Below are 19507 nucleotides of genomic sequence, written 5' to 3'. Positions count from 1 at the left end.
GCAATGAGTTTTTAACATTGTTATTTCAATAAAACAGCTCTTTTTGCCAATTCTCCTGAAAATTAATTCTGTTAAATGACAACGAGCTCATGAATTTTTTTAATTTCCATCTCTAGAAAAGCTCTTCTGCTGTCAGGGCGTTGCTACTTATGCTTGTTTGAGTCCGCACATGTGTACATGTCCAGCGGCGTAAGGAAACTTGAGGGGGTCCCCTGAAACGTACAGGGGGGCTACCCTGTGGACTCACTCAGGAGCTCACAGTCAGGGCCCTATGCTGAGGGAGTCCCTGGAGCTCGGGCCCCTGGGCACTGCTGAGGCTGTGGGGGCCTTTGTTACGCCACTGTCCATGTCTCAGAATATTGAGTCTAGTGGGTGACAGCATCTGATTGAGGGATGAGTGACTGACAAGTCTCGGGTTTGATTCCTAATTCCTCTTCCATCCCTCCTCTGATTGAATACGTGAGTACCAATCAGTTGACAGACAGCGGTGGGCGTAACTTGTGTAATTAAGCTTAGCATAACCATGCTAAATTACCTAAGAATTCTGAAAGATGATGCATAATTACGCAAAAAGAGTAATTCTGCGCTGAGAGCTGTATCTTATCACAAAAATGCCCCCTCGCACCCAAAATGGATTTGAGGATGCATTTTGCGCTAAGAAATAGGGCCAAATGTGCTCTTGAGGTAGGATTTCTCCCAAATTACTGCCCACATTTAGTGCTAAATACAGCAGAACACAAATTGCGATCATATTGCTCTTGCTTATTAACCTAATGGCGCGTCAAAGGGTTATTACTGCGATTACTCTGGAATAATTGAAATGCCACCCGGACCTATTGACAACATCACCACCTGTTAATTGCTCCGCCAGGAATGCGTGCTATTCGAAATCAAAATAAAATTGTTCTTGTTAACCTTCCATATTAATCAGTTTTCATCTCAGATGACCGAGCTACCTCCATGCAGGAAGCTACTAGCACTGAAGAACTGCAAAACACAGGTAGTTGCCTTGTAAGACCTTTGCGATGAATGGTGTTCTAGCATGCCAAGGATACCGTTACACTCCAGAACACGTGCCGGTGAGGGACAACGCCCTCCAAAAAGATCACAGAAACAGAAACAGATATCGTGCCTCTTAATAGAATATATTACAATAACAGCAGCGATGCTTTCAATTCTGTTCTGAAGCCCACAGCACAGTGCCAAGTGCATGGAAATATACATGTTGTTTTCAAATCCTGCAGAGGAAGGGAGCATTATACAATGCAACATTTCTTACAAATTTCTCCAAAATTCCTTCAAGCCGTTTGTCTATATTCTACATAATTAATGTACTGAACTGATCATAGAGGTTTTTGCTTTGAGCAGCAGAGGTATGCCCCTGAATAGCCATAAATTGTACGTTTGGGTTTCCATAGCTGAGCTATCTTTCAGTCTACTCCGGGGTCAGCAAACAACCCAAGCTATTCCTTGAGGCCCTCATTTATGAAAAGTGACGCACCGCTGCGAGAAAACAGCCGCATGTGGCAGGTGGAAACGCCTTCATTGTAAATCTCTTGACATCATTCAATAGAGCCACAGTGGCAGTCTCAGCGCCTAAACCAGGCCTTAAACTCATCCGGCTGCCATCCAGTTACTGGTGCTGTTCAAGATGTTCAGAAAGCTGGTGAGGCAGAACTTCTCACCAACTTTGGTGACTGCTGACAAAAGAAAGATGTGGGTGTGTCAGATTCTGCCACGGGGCCCAGGTCTGACTTCTTCAGAAGAGGCATTACAACCCCTTTCTTCCATCCATGTGGACAGAGTCAGATGAAAACGTTAAGGATGACGGTAAAAGCAGGAGTACCCAGTGGAGATACAGATTTGAGAGTCCAGACTGGACATGAATCCTCTGTGGACTTCACAGAGGGATACAGGGAGGTAATCAACTTGGAGGAGAGGTGGGCAGTCACTGTGACACAGGACAGATGGGAGGGACTAGAGACTGCCTGGAAAAGAGACCTTAAGGAGTCATAGGTCTAAGAAAAACAATATAAAAAACAGATGTCTTTCAAAGTCTGATATGAGTTTGTGTGTACACACAAGTTGGGTGTTGCTAAATACAGAATTGTATATATTTTTTACATGCAAAGGTGGTTGCAGCTCTCCTTCCAGGGGGGGTTGGTATTCTTTGAAAGTGGTGGGGTGTGTAAAGTGCCCCACCACTTCCCAAAGAACATAATTAAACGCCTCCCTCCAAAAGCCCAAACTAAAACAACACATCCCTCCAAAAGCCAAAATAAAAACAACCCTTCCCTCCAAACACATAATATAAAGCATACACAATAACTAAACTGCATGTGTTACACATTTAATATAAATTAAATGGAATTGTACCTACCCACAGGCTGGGCGTCCTCCTCTGTGTTCTTCTGAAGTCTGTCTGTGGCACAAAAAGCTCCTATAACCAATCAAGATGCTGCTTTCATGCTGTTAACCAGCAGGAGAAAAGCGTCAGGATTGGATGGAGCAGGTTGGCTGAACGTTCCTTCAGGTCCTAGAGGCCTGTGCTTGTGCACTACCCAGCTGTCTAAAACAGCTAGATTGAGAGCTTCAAATTGAGCATGTCACTCTGGCCAGCGCAAGGCAGCCGGCAGCCGGCCACTTTAGAGTGTCCAGTCAAGCCACTGCTCCAGTCCTCTATGCTGTCAATTAGCAGCAGAGCACAGGGCCTCCATTACTTCCGGCTCGGGGGGAGGCTGATGGCTGCGGCGCACCCTTGTGAAAAATAAAATGGCAATAAAATTTTCTCCAGTATTAGGGGTGTCTTTCATAGATTCACATACTTGAATATTCCCCGTCGTCGAAGTGGGAGTCCCACGGTACATAAAATAGCAATAATGCTAAATATATATATATATATATATGTGAAAACATAATACATAATAAAAGAAGAGGTAAATACAACTGAAAACCTCCAGAACAATTCCTACATAGGAATGCATGGTAAAGAGAAAAAAACACTTGTAACACATTAGTGTCATTATGTTAGTCCAAACTACAGCCAATCAGGCGCAAGCACCCTTTAGAACCTTCTCCTCAGAAGTTCCAGTCCTCAGATTTTCTACCGCACGTCGTGTGAAGGGAGTCTCCCTGAGCTCTGCTCAGTTCTTTGCCTCAAATCTTCTACTTCCAGTCTTCTCAACATTTCAAGTAAGAAGTCTTTATTCAGACCTTGTTCTTCTTGTGGGAAGCTGCGTCTTTTTGATAAGGACCCCCACCAGAAGTGTATTTATTGTCTATATCCTGAGCATGAAGTTGGCAGCTGCAAGTTCTGTAAAACTTTTTCTACAAAGACTCTGAAGGACAGAGAAGGCCGACTTCTCCTTTGGGTCCAACGTCTAAAAGACAAGGATTCTGCTCTGTCAGACGCAGAAAGTTTCCAGTCTGGTCCTTCTACAGCAGCCTCTAAGCGTGGTAGTGTACAGGATAGTCCTTCTCCTTTCCTCAAAAGGAAGAAAATGGCCCTGCCTCTGGCCTCTGTGGTGTCTCCTACCACTCCTACTACCGCTAGGCCCACGAGACCTGGCTCTGAGGCATCTTCTGCTGCCTCTAGGAGTGTTTCCACGCCTCTTAGGGTTCCGTCGTCGACGGTAGCGTCTACGAGCGTTTCGACGACGAGATCCACAGTGTCTTCTTCGTCGACGACGCTGACGACGACATCAGCTTCTGCTTCGTCGACGACGGTCTCGTCGTCAGCCTTTACGTCGACGAGAGTTTCTTTGCCTTCCCAGCCTGTCTCGTCGACGATTCCCATCACCTCGTCGGCGAAGAAAAATTCCTCGTCGACGAAAGCCATTAAGAAATCTTCGTCGTCGACAAAGATTCCGTCGACCAAGGGCTCGTCGACGAAGACTCCATCGACCAAAGCCCCGTCGACGAGGGCTCCGTCTACGGAGGTTCCGCCTACGATGACTGCACCGTCGACGACTGTACCGTCGACGACTACGTCTACGATGGATCGCCTGTTGACGGTAACTCTGACGGCGACTCCGTCGACGGCCACACCGTCGACGATGGATTCTTCTAAATTGTCTGCAAAATCAACACCGTTGACAATAGCGTCAACGGCACAGTCGACGGTGGCACCGGCTTCCTTTGCCTCGTTGCCTTTAGTGCCTTTAAAGACTTCAGGATCCTCTGGCACTGCTGATCTTTCCCAACGTCGCAATAAGGCTCCGTGCCACCAGTTATCTGCTCCAGAGCTACAACCACCTTCTCCAATGTTTGCCTCTACCTCTGAGCATGACACTGATTCTGAGAATGAAGGTTACACGTTTGGGGCAGCCCATAGTCCCTCCGATTTGATCATCAAATGTCAGGAGTCTGATTCTGACGAAGATGGCGGAGACCAAGAGTCTCAACCTGAGGAACAGTTTGTCCAAGTTCCTATGGCTACGTTACCAGTGTCCTTGATCTCCAATCTCCAGCATATGCTGGATGACTACAACCGTCGTTTCTCAGCAACGCCGCAAGGTACTCCTGTGCAATCTCCTGCTGCCGTTGCACTGCCTCCACCGTCTCTTCCACCGACTTTGCCGCCCACAACTTCGTCCCAGGTTCAGACGTCCATCAGAATTCAAACGACTGTGTATCTGCAGGATGCGGATGATGAGGCGGTTCCAGAACGAGAGGATGGAGAGGTCCCTGAGGATTCGGACGAGGATGTAGGCGAACCCGGTATGGCCGAGTGGGACGACTACCGAACGCAGACGCCCTCTCCTCAGCCAGGAGACTCTGGTGATTCACCTCCAGTAGATATCGCCAGTTTTCATCTACTAATGGATAAAGCGGCTCAGCGTTTCAAATTACCTAGAACGCTTCGTGAGGAGGACTGTTTCCTCTACGATTTTAAAAATAAGCCTTACAAACAGGTCCACACGATTCCAATAATCGATTTTGTTTGGAAGGAAGGACTTAAACTTATGCAAGCTCCAAACACGTTACCTGCTCAAGTACCGCGCCTGGAGAAGAAATACAAGGCCCCAACCGGTTCTTCGGCATGCTTGATCTCTCACCCTAAGCCGGACTCAGTAGTAACTCAAGCTGCACAGCGTAGAGTCAGAATCCAGCGTCTCCAATCACGCGCCTCCCGATAGAGAGGGTCGGCGCCTAGACGCTATTGGCCGCAGGTTTTCTACCATGGCTTCCACTTTTGTTCGAGCAGCCAATGCCTTAGCCATTTTGGGACGCTATGACCGGCAGATGTTGTCGGACATAACTGCATTAGTGGATCTAATACTGGAGGCCTCCAAGCGGACGCTCAGCAGATTCTTCTGGATGAAAAGAGAGCATCGAAAGAAATTATCGACTGTGCAGTCGATATTGCTGGTACAGGTTTCCGTCTGCTTACAAGTGCAGCTACCCTCCGACGCCAGGGTTGGTTAAAATCCACCTCCTTCCGGCAGGAAGTCCAATCCAGGATCCTTGATATGCCGTATGATGGTGAGGCGCTATTCGGGTCTCACATAGATGACGCTCTGGAGTCCATTAAGAAGGACACCGATACTGCTAAGTCATTGGGCACGTTGCAATTCCGGAAGCAGCCCTTTCGAGGTGCGCGCGGACGTGGCACTTCTTCCACTTTTCGAGGAGGACAACAGTACCGCTCCTACAATCAGGGCAACCAGCGTTACGCATCCAATCAGCAGCAGTCCAATCGTCAGCAGTCCTCCAAACCCTATTGGGGAAAGTCCGCCTATCGCGGATCAACTCCTTAGCGCCAATGACTTTTATCATCCCCAAAGTGTTGGAGGTCGAATCTCTCTGTTTTATTCTCAGTGGTCCTCCATCACTTCGGACCGCTGGATTTTAGACATTGTACGAAGGGGTCATACCTTAGAGTTCGTCACGATTCCTCCTCCTACTCCACCATCTGGCCCGCCTCCGCCACCCCAAAAGGAGCTTAACCATCAAGTCCGTCTTCTTGTTCAAAAAGGTGCAGTCGAAGTGGTCCCGGTGCATCAAAGAGGAGAGGGGTTTTACTCTCGATTCTTCCTCATACTCAAGAAGACCGGAGATTGGCGACCCATTCTGTATTTGAGGGCTCTCAACCAATTCCTCAAGAGCCAATCTTTCCGCATGCTGACACTACTAGAGATCCTGCGTCTTCTATCCAGCGGGGATTTCATGACCACCATAGACCTTCAAGACGCGTACTTTCACGTCCCGATTCTCCAACAACATCACCAGTACCTGCGTTTCAAGGTGGGGCAAATGCATTATCAGTTGAAGGTCTTGCCCTTCGGGCTTCGCTCAGCTCCTCGTGTGTTCACGAAGGTACTGGCTCCTGTGGTGGCTCACCTGCGTCTCCAAGGTGTTCAAATCTTCCCTTACTTGGACGATTGCCTCCTCAAATCTCAATCCCACCATCAACTATGTCAGGACACTCGTCTTTGTCAGCAGGTATTTCAATCCCTGGGGTTGGCCATCAACGTCGAAAAGTCACAGTTTGCGCCACGGTAAACCAGAAATTTCTTGGGAGCTATCCTAGACACAAGACTACCAAAAGCGTTCGTCTCGCACGAGCGGCAACAGAAGATCCTTCGTCTGGTCTCCCTCATTCGAATAAGACAGTCCGTTTCTGTTCGGACGTTAAAATCATTTTTGGGGATGGCATCATCTTGTATCGCACTGATCCCAAATTGCAGGTTGCGAACCATTCACATTCAAGAGGAACTGGACGTACAGTGGCGTCAGATCTCCGGGTCCTTCAACGATCTAGTTGCTGTCACGGCCCATATGAGAAAGAGTTTACATTGGTGGGCGCAGCCAACCAACCTGGAGATGGGGACGTCGTTCCTCGTTCACTCTCTGGAGGGCTGGGGCGCTCATCTCCAAGGCCTATCCATCAAAGGCAAGTGGACTCCGCCCCAACGCACGTGGCATATCAACAGGCTAGAGTTGATGGCGATCTTCCTAGCGCTCAAGTCATTTCTACCTGTAGTTCACGGGGAGTCAGTGCTTATCCAAATGGACAATACCACCAGCATGCACTACTTGAACAAGCAGGGAGGAACCAAGTCTCCACACCTGTCTCGCTTGGCCCACTCACTTTGGGATTGGGCTCTCCGTCATCAGATCACCTTGACGGCTGTCCATCTGCCGGGCGTGTCCAACATCCTAGCGGACTCTCTAAGCAGGTCCACATCATCGACACATGAATGGGAACTGCACCAGCCGACTCTGGATCTTGTGTTCCACCGATGGGGTCGCCCAGCTCTAGACCTCTTTGCAACGCCAGAGAATCGAAAATGCCCATCCTACGCAAATTGGCATCCCCACCCCGGTTCGTGCGGGAATGCCCTTTTGATCGATTGGTGCGATCTATTCGCTTACGCTTTTCCGCCGATTCCGTTAGTACCGCGGGTGCTGTGGAAGATGCGAAGGCAGCCCTGTCACATCCTATTGATCGCTCCTCGTTGGCCCAGACAGGCATGGTTTTCGGAATTGCTTCTGCTGTCCCAGTGCAAGCCCATTCCTCTGCGTCCTCGTCCAGACCTCCTAACGATGGACAGGGGCCAAGTGTGCCATCCGTATCCCTCCACTCTACAATTGTCAGCATGGAACCTGAGCACCTTGAATTCGCAGACTTAAACATATCTCAGGAATGTAGAGAAATCCTCGCTCATGCTAGTGCTCCGTCTATCATCAAGACTTATAAACTCAAGTGGAAGAGATTCTGTCATTGGTGCATGGCAGCAAATGTCCATCCAATCCATTCTACTCCGGAGCAACTTCATCCGTTCTTCTTAAGTCTCACTCAGTCCGGACTTTCACATGCTACCTAGAGAGTTTTCCTAGCTGCAATCTCTCGCTTCCGACACGATGGCTCTTCTTCCCTCTGCTCGTCCAGAATCATATGCCAGTTCTTCAAAGGGCTCTTCCGAAAGTTCCCACCTGTTCGGCGCCCTCCTCCACCATGGCACCTCAATGTTGTACTATCTCAACTTATGAAGGCACCATTTGAACCTATCCATAGGTCTGATATCAAGTTCCTCACCTGGAAGGTTGCGCTGCTTTTGGCTTTGGCTTTGGCTTCATCTTGTCGCTTAAGCGACCTTCACTCTTTCACTATCAAGCCACCTTATCTACAGTTCAAACCTGACGGCGTGGTGCTTCGCACCAACCCCTCTTTCCTACCTAAAGTGCCTACGGATTTTCATCTGAATGAGACTGTGTTCCTAAAAACTTTCTTTCCGGACCCAAGGTCTCCGGCGGAGCAGCGTTTGCATTCTTTGGACATCAAACGATGCCTTAAATTTTACATTGACAGAACTGCCTCCTTCCGCAAGTCCGACCAACTGTTCATTGCTTATGGGCGACTGCGTAAGGGGCATCCAGTTACCAAACCAACAATTGCCCGTTGGCTTTCTTCAGCCATTGCCTTCTGCCATCAACAAGCAGGCAAACCATTGCAGTCTTCAGTGAGGGCTCATTCTACGAGGGCGATGTCTTCATCCACCGCCTTGTTTGCCGGTGTGCCACTTCATCAGATTTGCCGTGCAGCGACATTGTCCAGCAGGCACACCTTCACCAGGCATGACTGCTTGGATGCCATCAATGAGGCGGATACCGTAGTGGGACAGGCAGTTTTCAAATAAGGTGAGCCTCTGTTCCCTCCTCCTTTGTGTTTTCAGCTCTACGGAGGTTACTGCTCTCTATTCTATTCAAGTATGTGAATCTATGAAAGACACCGCTAATACAGGAGAAGAACAATTGTTACTTACCTGTAAACAGGTGGTTCTCCAGTATTGGTGTATTTCATAGATTCACATACGACCCACCCTTTCCTCCCCTCAGAGGCTCTCTTCTCCTCATGCACTCTAGGTCCCTTTGGTGCTACGAAAATCTGAGGACTGGAGCTTCTGAGGAGAAGGTTCTAGAGGGTGCTTGCGCCTGATTGGCGGTAGTTTGGACTAACATAATGACACTAATTTGTTACAAGCGTTTTTTTCTCTTTACCATGCATTCCTATGTAGGAATTGTTCTGGAGGTTTTCAGTTGTATTTACCTCTTCTTTTATTATGTATTATGTTTGCACATATATATATATATATTTAGCATTATTGCTTTTTTATGTACCGTGGGACTCCCACTTCGACAACGGGGAATATTCAAGTATGTGAATCTATGAAAGACATCATTACTGGAGAACCACCTGTTTACAGGTAAGTAACAATTGTTCATTTTCACCGACTCAGAAACATATCTGACTGGCCAATTACAATAGTTGGAAACGTTCAGTCGTTCCGACTCAGCACAGATCGGCATTCGATGAAACCGAGTCAGTCAGAGCCAAATCGTACAGGTCTATGAACCGTATTTCCAACCGACGCATTATGATGTCAGATTCTGACAGCTTTTTTTAATCGGTTTGTCCGACAAGGATTAACTTTCGGAATCCGACGTAGGCACCCCTTCACCCGGAGACCTCCAATTGGGGCCCATTGGGGTACCCATGGGTCCCCACTTTTCAACCATGCACAGTGTGGCAGGCACTAAGGGGCGCCCGTCACAGGGTGCAAGGTTTTCCGCAACCACCCCTTTTTTTCAATGGGAGCCTGTGTTGTCGGTCAGAACACAGGCTTTCATTGAAGCCAATGGGAATCAGACCGACGGTGTTCAGAAACATCATAATCGGTCGGTCTGACTCCCTGAATCCAATTCAGTCGGAAACCATTCCGAAACGAAGTCGGTCGGAATGCTTTCCGACAGACATCATAATGAGGCCCTTAATGCAGCTCGCAGCTGGTCACCTTGACATGAATGTAACATATGTCAAGTATGTTCCCAGACAGGCATGCTTATTTATAAGTCCTGAAGATGATCCCATGATTTTTTGCCTTAGGTATCGAAACGTCTTCGACAACCAATGTACCATATGTATTTGAAAAAATGTGGATCATGATGTACAATGGTACCTTAATCGAATTCTGCCAAAGTGTATGATATGCAGAAACCCCCTCTCTTTCCTTGCCTGAAAAACTTTCCCTTATTTGTTGTCTGTTTATGTATGTAAGTTGGATACAGGCTGTGTCCCACTTGAAACTGACTTTATTTCACTTTAATGCACTTATTTGAAATATTAAAATTCTGTCTGGCTGGACAAAGATCATATAGTCTATCTAGCTTATGTTTATTAACTGCTTGAAATCCGTAACTGCCTAGGGACCGCTGTCTTTAGTAATAGTGTTTTTTGGAGGCGCACTTTCAATGTGCCCCCTGACAGCTCCTTTGCCTCTGCACCCGCGTCTGTAATGCGGCTCAGATGCACAGGGATTCCTCATTTGCTGGGGGCACGCCCCCATGCAAATGAGGCAACGCCCCCTAAAAATAGCGCTGGCTTTATGTGTGCCAGCGCTATCAATACTACAGAAGGGGCGGCACAAGGGTCTGCAGCCCCTTCTGTAATACCAAGTGCCCCGGGGCTGCGTAAGGCGGGCGCATAAACCCATTGCATCCCAAGGGCACTTTCTGTAATGCAGCCCCTGCTGTCCAACGGGTGGAAAAGCAAGTGTAGACGACTGTGGTACATGTATGCAGGGGGCTACTATAATGCAGGGGTGAAGGGAGGGAGTGAGGAGGGTGAAGGAAGGGGTGGAGGGCGTTGGCTGTCTGAAGTTTGGGCAGGGGTCACAGACGGGGCAGTTGAATCATATTGATTTTATCTGCAGGATTTTCCAGCCTCTAAAAATTGGGTTGTTGTTCTTGTACCCAGAAATTGGGGGCCCGATTCACAGAATGAACTTAAGACTCAATCCTAAACTTACTACTATTTTGGTATTCACAGAATGCACTCACTACTTTTGGCATTCACAGAATGAACTTACTACCTTTGGTATTCACAGAAGTTAGGATTTTGTCTTAAGTCTGTCTTAAGCCTGTCTTAAGTCTGTCTTAAGTTTGTCCTAAAACAAACTTAAGACAAAATCCTAACTTCTGTGAATACCAAAAGTAGTAAGTTCATTCAGTGAATGCCAAAAGTAGTAAGTGCATTCTGTGAATACCAAAATAGTAGTAAGTTTAGGATTGAGTCTTAAGTTCATTCTGTGAATCGGACCCTCTGGGTCAAGGAGCACTGGATGTCTAATAATTGTTGCCGAACTGAATTCGGCTCCTTAATTTCCCAATGGTGGCCACGTCTTTAATGGACGCCTTGCAAGGGGGCTGTTGAGGCAGAGAGGGTGTGACAACATGAGGCACGTGAGGCAAAGAAAACAAACACAAGGTATCATCTTAGTGCAAATGTCTTTAAGATGACCTCTGTGGGTGGAGGGTGGGATCAACTGGAAATCAGGTTCCCATTTTTTAAATTTTACAATAACAGTTTGCTTTCTTTTTGATAAAAATAACTGTTTCGGGGAAGGTAGGGGTCTCTTGTTCTGTGAAGTGAGGGGCTAACAGTGGAAGCAAAAACAAACCTTCTCGCCAGGGAGAGTAAAATCTGAGAGAATTGTAAATGTGTACAAATATTGATCGCTCAGTAAATCCCAGGTGTGTTTGAGGCTTTCACTGATGGAGCCTTTTGAAGATTCATGGTGACTAAGATTCATTCTTTTTGAGAGGTAATGTAAGGGTGTTGTCAGCTGAGTTCTGTGTTCTTCTAATGGAAAAGATTTTCACTAGGTACCGGATGATTGTGTATTACTTTATGTTAAACACTAAATCAGCCTACTCACTGAATCTCTACTGAGCACAAAGTAGCCCAAAGTTTAAAACGGAGATTTCATTTCCAGGACAAAACTTCATTTTTGATGAGAAGTAGCAATAAAGTTATGCAAAGTAGCGTGTGTGCAGCTTTACATCAGGGGGCACCCCATGGGGGGTAAATGGAAGTTTCCTGCTACACCTATGGTTTAAGACGCAAAGCGCAATCTATGAACAATAATAGTAAGGACCTTGCACCAAAAAAATAAGGCCTCCTTGAGCACAAGGTGGGTGTTAAAAAGAATGTATTCAAATTTCCCCATACTGCCTGAGTGTTGCAATGTACAGTACACATACAATAAGAGAAAACTTGTAAAGTAGCCTCAACATAGTATTTTGTACTTAAAGGATAACCATCCAGTACAAAACGTATGCTACAACAGCACGCACCCACGTATGCTCTGTGGTGCAAGGATGTGTGCGTGGCAATAGTCAGCCGGTTGTGCACCAGCGCTCAGGAAAAAAGCAGGAGCCCCACATCATTGAAGGTATGGTGGTGTCTTGCTCTGGTGACACAGAACAACGCAACTTTAGTTGTGGCTTTGGATGAAAACTTAATATCTGTCCTTAAAGCTCTTTGCAAACTGTGCAGCAGCCGATCTCATACTGTGCGCAATACAATTTTAAAATAATGATTCGCATATTCATAGTGCATTTAATCTCAGACTGAGACTTTATAACACTATAATTTCACGTCACTATTTCCCAGTGCACCAATCAGAATTCAGGTGTGAGAGGCTGGCCCTGTCTGTGACTGTGGCTACACACAGAGGCGTCTTCAGTGATCGCATTAACCAACTGAGATGTCATAATATAAAAGAACGTATATCCCACTGTTTGTGCTATATTTGATGTGCCTTTACCATTAGGTGAATGGGGGGGTGGGGCTAAAGCCCTTTTAGGCCTGGGGGTCTTTGCACACCTGATACAACATTCCCTTCCACCTCTATGAGGACGACACCCAGATTTATCTTGAAACCTCCTCCATTGATGACATCCAGAGACTCAACGACACTCTTAGAGAAGTCCAATACTGGCTCTCTCTAAACCACCTGAAATTGAATCAAGACAAAACGGAAATCCTCCGAATATCCAACAAAACAGAGAACCCCCAAGTCGCAGAATGGCTAAAAGCAATTGATGCTCTCAACGACAATCTCTCCCTGGCCGACTGTCAAATCACTGGGAATCACCTTGGACCCTAAACTAAGCATGGTCAACACATCAAGAACACTGCAAAGAGCGCAGTCCTCAACATGAAACTACTCAATAAGATAAAAGCTTTCATCCCGACCAACGACCTCAAACAAGCGACTCAATCCCTGTTACTTTCCAGATTGGATTACGGGAATGCTACCCTCACAGCAAAATCACACCTAGCTCCCCTCCGATCAACTATTAATGCAGCGGCAAGAATGGTCACCGGAGTAAAAAAATATGACCGTATCTCGCCCGCACTCAGAGAGTTGAAATGGCTCCCAGTTGATTAAGAGCCAGTTTCCGAACTGCCTGCATCACGCACAAAGCCCTCCAAACAGGGAACCCGCCTACCTGGCCTCCAAAATCACGAGGGCCGGTCAGACAAGGAGCCTCAGAAGCTCCAATACCCTCAAACTCATCCCGCCGAAAACCTGCAAAGAAAAAACTGCAGACAAATACTTTTCTGGAAATGCGCCCAAAATATGGAACTCCATCCCAGTCCATATCAGGACGATCCCCTCCTTTGTAAAATTCAAAAGGCAGCTCTAAGACTTCTACCTCAATCGTTCCTTCCCAAATGGATAGAGTGAAACCTTAGCTTACAATCGTGAACATCACTGCACTATGACACCTTATAACCAAGACCTCTTCCTAACACCCAGCCCGACTACTCCCCACCATCCCCCTGGATCGGAAAGTTGCGCGGCTTGAACAACTGTGTTCACTATTAAGAGACTATGTAACTTTCCTTCTATCGTTACACAACGCGCAAAGCCATCTACTGCACCCAGTGGTTTCACTGCTATAATATGTGTTTTCCTTTTTACGAAGTGTTGTAAAGCGCTCCGATTCCTTCGGGTCAGGCTAGCGCTATATAAAACTCCTTAATAAATAAATAAATAAATAAAATAAATGCTCTGACAGCAGGTACCACAATGCACACCAGCCCACCCAGCCTGCGCCATCCCTGCCTACAGCTTGGCCTCTGATCACACTGTGGCTACTCCGCCGTGCCATCCGTCTGGGTTGTGATTGGCCTGACCATAGCACCTTAAGGCCTTCAGCTGTGAAGCGAGATTCCTGCTATAGAAATACCACATGCATACATACATGTGCTGGGCTGTTGGAGCAGTGTGGGAACCATGCACCTGATTAAAAGGAACGATTAGAGGGGTGCAGTGAGACTCTGCAAAGTCCTTTTAAGTTCTGGGCCTAGTGGTATTGTGGGGCCAGTGACTGCTCCTAGGCTGTGGGCATAGAGTGGGGCCGGAACATGCTGTTGGGCTGTGGGTGCAGGAGATGCTGCTCTGATGTACTGGACTGTGGGGAAGGGGTTCTGCTTTTATGTACTGGGTCGTAGGAGTATCTGGTGCTGTACTTACTACTTTGATGAGCTGGGCTGTGGGTTGTTCTAGTGCAGTACCTACTAGTTTTATTTGCTGTGCTTTAAGGTGTTGTGGGGCTGTACTTACTACTTTGATGTGATGGGCTGTGGGGCTGCTCTGGTGGCCCGGACCGGCGTCTTTTACTTGAATTCACAGGCTGTCTTTAATATACATCTGAATACCTGCTGGTGTGATGTACACATGTGCTGGCTCAGATACAGCCCTTATGCCTCAGATTCTGCCCTTATGCCTCAGATACAAACCTTATGCCTCATATACTGCCCTTATGCCTCATAAATGCCCTTATGTCTCATATACTGCCCTTATGCCTCGCATAAAGCCCTTATGCCTCATATACAGCCCTTGTGCCTCATATACAGCCCTTATGCCTCATATACTGACCTTATGCCTCAGACACAGCCCTTATGCCTCAGACACAGCCGTATGCCTCATATACTGCCCTACCTCAGACACAGCCCTTACGCATCATATACAGCCATTATGCCTCAGATACAGCCCTTGTGCCTCATATACAGCCCTTGTGCCTCAGATAAACAACCCTAATGCCTCATATACAGTATTATGCCTCAGAAACAGCCATTATTCCTCACATACAGGCCCTAATGGCTCATATATATATGTCCCTTATGTCTCATATATAGCCCTTATGCCTCATATACAGCCCTTATGCCTCAGATACAGCCCATATTCCTCACATACAGACCTTATGCCTCACGTACAGCCCTTATGCCTCTTATACAGCCCTTATGTCTCATATACAGCCCTTATGTCTCATATACAGCCCTTTTGCCTCACATACATCCCTTATGCCTCATATGCAGCTCTTTTGCCTCATATACAGCCCTTATGCCTCATATACAACCCTTATGCCTCTTATCCAGCCCTTACGCCTCATAAACAGCCCATTTTCCTCATATGCAGCCCGTATGCCTCTGATACAGCCCTTATGCATCATACACAGTCCTAATGCCTCATATACAGTCCTAATGCCTCATATACAGCCCCTTGCACCTCAGATCCAGCCCTTATGCCTCAGATCCAGCCTGTTGCTTCATATACAGCCCTTATGCCTCATATACAGCACATACGCTTGGATACAGCCCTTATGCCTGCAGATCATATCCCAGTTTATGTAAAATTTCCTCTCATTTCAATCCCCTCCTCTTTCCCTTATCCTGTTTCTGTCCCAGAGACCCTCTCCTATTCCCCATCCGTATTGCTTATTCCTGTCGCTCTCTGCCCTTCGCTCCCTCGATCCACACTTTATCGATCTGCCTCTCTAGTCTCCTCCCCGTCCCCTCATTCCTGGCCCCTTGCACCTTTCCTCCTTCTTTCCTCTCTTTTTTGTCAGGCCCTCCACCTTATTGCTCCTTTAATGTCCTACCCAGGGCCATGACCTCTGCCTTTTCTTTCAGGTGTCACTTTTCCAGCATTTGAAACTGAAGCATATCAGTTTTTCGACCATCAGTATTACCCCATCGACTCAGACGGAGAAATCTCAGCCATGGTACACCCCAAAGTGGAGGTAAGCAAACCGTCCAATGCAGCTACTGCACGCTTCTCCTTCTCTTGTGGAACGTGTTACTTCAGCAGTCTTTGCACCGGCCAGTAGGGGTCACTGTCAAGGAAGACCTCGGTTCTCCTACCACCATGACAAGTGTTACTTCAGCAGCACTCCCTGACTCTAACCGCAGGTGTCACTGTAAGCACACTGCTCACTTCTCCTTCACCAATAGAATTGGTCACTTAATCAGCACCCCTTGTCTCTGCCAGCAGGTGTCAATGTAAACACATTACATGTATCTCCTTCTCACATTGAATGTGTTACTTCAGCAGTCCTTGCCCCGTCCAGTAGGTGTCACTGTCAAGGAAGACCTCGGTTCTCCTACCACCATGACAAGTGTTACTTCAGCAGCACTCCCTGACTCTGCCTGCAGGTGTCACTGTAAACACACTGCCTATTTCTCCTTTACCCATATGATGGGTCACTTTATCAGCACTCCTTGTCTCTGCCAGCAGGTCACTGTATTTTCAATCTTTCATTCTTCTTTGCCCTTGACAAGTGTTAATTCAGCAGCACTCCCTGACTCAGTCAGAAAATGAGTCAGTGAGTGCTGCTGAATTAAAGTATTTCCTTTTACCATGAAATGTGTTACTTCTTCAGTACTCCTTGACTCTTCCAGCAGGTGTCACTATACCGGCAGTCCTTGATTCTCCTTAGTCCATGATAAGTGACTTACTGCAGGAGCGCCTCCAGCTTCTGCCAACATATGTCACTGTAAACACATTACGTGTTTCTCCTTCTCCCCTGGACTTTGTTAGTTCACCAGCACTCCCTGCATCTGCCAGCAGGTGGCACTATAAACAAAGTCCTTTGCTCTTCTTCGTCCATGACAACTGTTAATGAAGCAGCACTTCCAGCCTCTGCCAGACGGTCACTGTAAACACAGTCCTTGGTTCTCCTTTCCCAGCGGCATTTGTTACCTCATCAGCACTCCCAGCCTCCCCCAGAGATTTCACTGTAAGGGCAGCCCTCGGTTCTCCTTTTCCCATGACAAGTTTTACTGCAGCAACGCTCTGAGCATCTGCCACAAGGTTTCTACAACTCTTTACATGTTTCTCCTTTGCCCCTGGAATGTTTTACTTCAGCAGCACTCGTTTAATCCGCCACCAGTTGTCGCTGTACCAGTACTACCATACTCTTGCTCTCGCTGACACTCAATTAAACGCACTCTATCTTTCTATCTCTAACTCACTCGCTTCTTCTTTCTCTTTAGAGGCTGTCACTGCTTTAGCATGCTTAGCATGTCCAGCAGGTGCCGCTTAAGTCCACAGCCTTCCCAGACCTTACCTCTTGGTGTCAGTGTAATTAAAGGCCTCCCAGGATGAACTGCAGGTGTTACTGTCACACCAGTACTTTGTTCTTTCTGCATTCACCTGCACTCCCAGAACCAACCTCAAGGTGTCACTGTATTATTTAGCATTCCCAGGCCTGACCTCAAGGTGTCACTGCAGCAGTTCCTGAACTAACCTGTAGGTGCCACTACAACATTACAATTGCATTATATCCTATAGCAGTTGTAACAAGGCAAACAGGATCTCTGTAACGTTTGGGACCAAGTAGCCTGTCCACCAAAGTCTTAATGGGGCCCTAAGTGTCTCATTGACATCAACACTCCCAGACCTGTCCTCAATGTGTCATGGTGATGGCAGCTCCAGCTCTGATCGTGGTTCCATTTCCTTTTTTTTTTAGGGTAACGACTACTCACCACAGAAGCCTGGAGACCCTATTCTGATGTCCTTTGATGGTAAGTCCATACCCTACGATGGGGACCGGACCTTCTACCCCGTCTTCGTCAACGACCCATCCGTGACCATCAAGAAAGCTGCTTTTGCGAAGACGGACAAGTTCAAATTCTCCATCCCTGCCATCCGAACGATGAAATAGCGCAGAGAAGGGCACCCTGAGATGAAGTCGGGCGGCCATGGCGATGTGCTGTGGTTCGAGTTTGTGGAGCTCTCAAACCTCAACAAACTCTTCGATTCCTTGTTACTTTGAAGCATGGAAGAAAGTAAACACACTTGTGATGCTCCTGACCATTCATGACACTGCAGGGGTCTGTGTTTGACCCATTGCGCACAGCTTTGAGTCCCAGCAAGTACACTCAGCCTTCATTCTTCTGAGGTCAATAGAATGAGTAACATTGAGTTGGATAACAATAAATGTGTCTTATTCAGTGCCAAGATGCCATTTTGGGTGAACATGCATTTTACAAATGCAGGTTACGTTATTACGTTATGGATCTTATATCCCTCATACACATTTTTTTTTAACAGAGTTTTATATAGCGCAAACTTCACCCGGTATCGGGTATCAGAGAGCTTTACATAGCACCAGTTGCGTTACATGAGGACACATTCAATTATATATTTTTTGTTAGGCACAGGGAGATTAAGTGATTTGCCCAGAATCACAGGATATTCAGCTTCATTGCCGAGACTCGAACCCGGGTCCCCAGATCCGAGGTCAACTGCCCTAGCCCTTAGGCCAACTCCTCTCCTTATATACTCTCACTCCCATAATTCAGAAAGTAGCTAAAAAGCGCCCTCTTAAAGAGGCACCTCATAGAACATAACGACAACCCGTGTTTGGCCAGCCACTAGCCGGCATCAGGAATCCTCCCTCTTCTAACTCTCGGGAGAGTCTCCATCGGATATTAGACACCATTGAAGGCTGACACCATGACTGACACATGACCCTAATCACCATGTGGCAACGACTATGACTGTCATGTTTGATACCATTGACTGCAGTTTTATCAGTGACCCACAGCAAGATTATGATGTCACTCCCACAACCATCAGTCAATTTGGTCACAGGTGTGGACTCCCTGCATGCAGTACAACTGAGGAGTCCATGAGTGCTGTACAGCTGTGGACTCCTTGTGTGCAGTACAGCTGTGGAATCTATGTGTGCAGTACAGCTGTGGACTCCATGTGTGCAGTTCAGCTGTGGACTCCACCAGTGCAGTACAGCTGTAGACTCCCTGCGTGCAGTACAGCTGTGGACTCCATGAGTGCAATAGAGCTGTGAATTCCATGAGAACAGTACAGCTGTGGGCTCCATGAGAACAGTACACCTGTGGACTCCATGAGAACAGTACAGCTGTGGACTCCATGAGAACAGTACACCTGTGGACTCCATGAGAACAGTACACCTGTGGACTCCATGAGAACAGTACAGCTGTGGACTCCATGAGAACAGTACACCTGTGGACTCCATGAGAACAGTACACCTGTGGACTCCATGAGAACAGTACACCTGTGGACTCCATGAGAACATAACACCTGTGGACTCCATGAGAACAGTACACCTGTGGACTCCATGAGAACAGTACAGCTGTGGACTCCATGAGAACAGTACACCTGTGGACTCCATGAGAACAGTACAGCTGTGGACTCCATGAGAACAGTACACCTGTGGACTCCATGAGAACAGTACACCTGTGGACTCCATGAGAACAGTACACCTGTGGATTCCATGAGAACAGTACAGCTGTGGACTCCATGAGAACATAACACCTGTGGACTTGTTACGTTATTACGTTATGGATCTTATATCCCTCATACACATTTTTTTTTTACAGAGTTTT

General features: G+C 47.1%; 1 protein-coding gene across 1 annotated transcript in view; it reads left to right on the top strand.

Annotated features, from left to right (window-relative positions):
* The window catches only part of LOC144768274 (N-acyl-aromatic-L-amino acid amidohydrolase (carboxylate-forming)-like), a 43322-nt gene extending 25224 nt beyond the window's left edge, over nt 1-18098 (top strand). Inside the window, exons 5-6 of the mRNA XM_078651830.1 lie at nt 15770-15879; nt 17608-18098. Of these exons, the coding sequence (XP_078507956.1) occupies nt 15770-15879; nt 17608-17802 (305 nt within the window). The 3' untranslated portion in view covers nt 17803-18098. The remainder of the gene's footprint in view (nt 1-15769; nt 15880-17607) is intronic.
* Nucleotides 18099-19507: the final 1409 nt, after the last annotated feature.

This window comes from Lissotriton helveticus, chromosome 1_1, assembly GCF_964261635.1.
Source record: "Lissotriton helveticus chromosome 1_1, aLisHel1.1, whole genome shotgun sequence".
NCBI lineage: Eukaryota > Metazoa > Chordata > Amphibia > Caudata > Salamandridae > Lissotriton > Lissotriton helveticus.
This window is presented reverse-complemented; position numbering and strand designations above follow the sequence as displayed.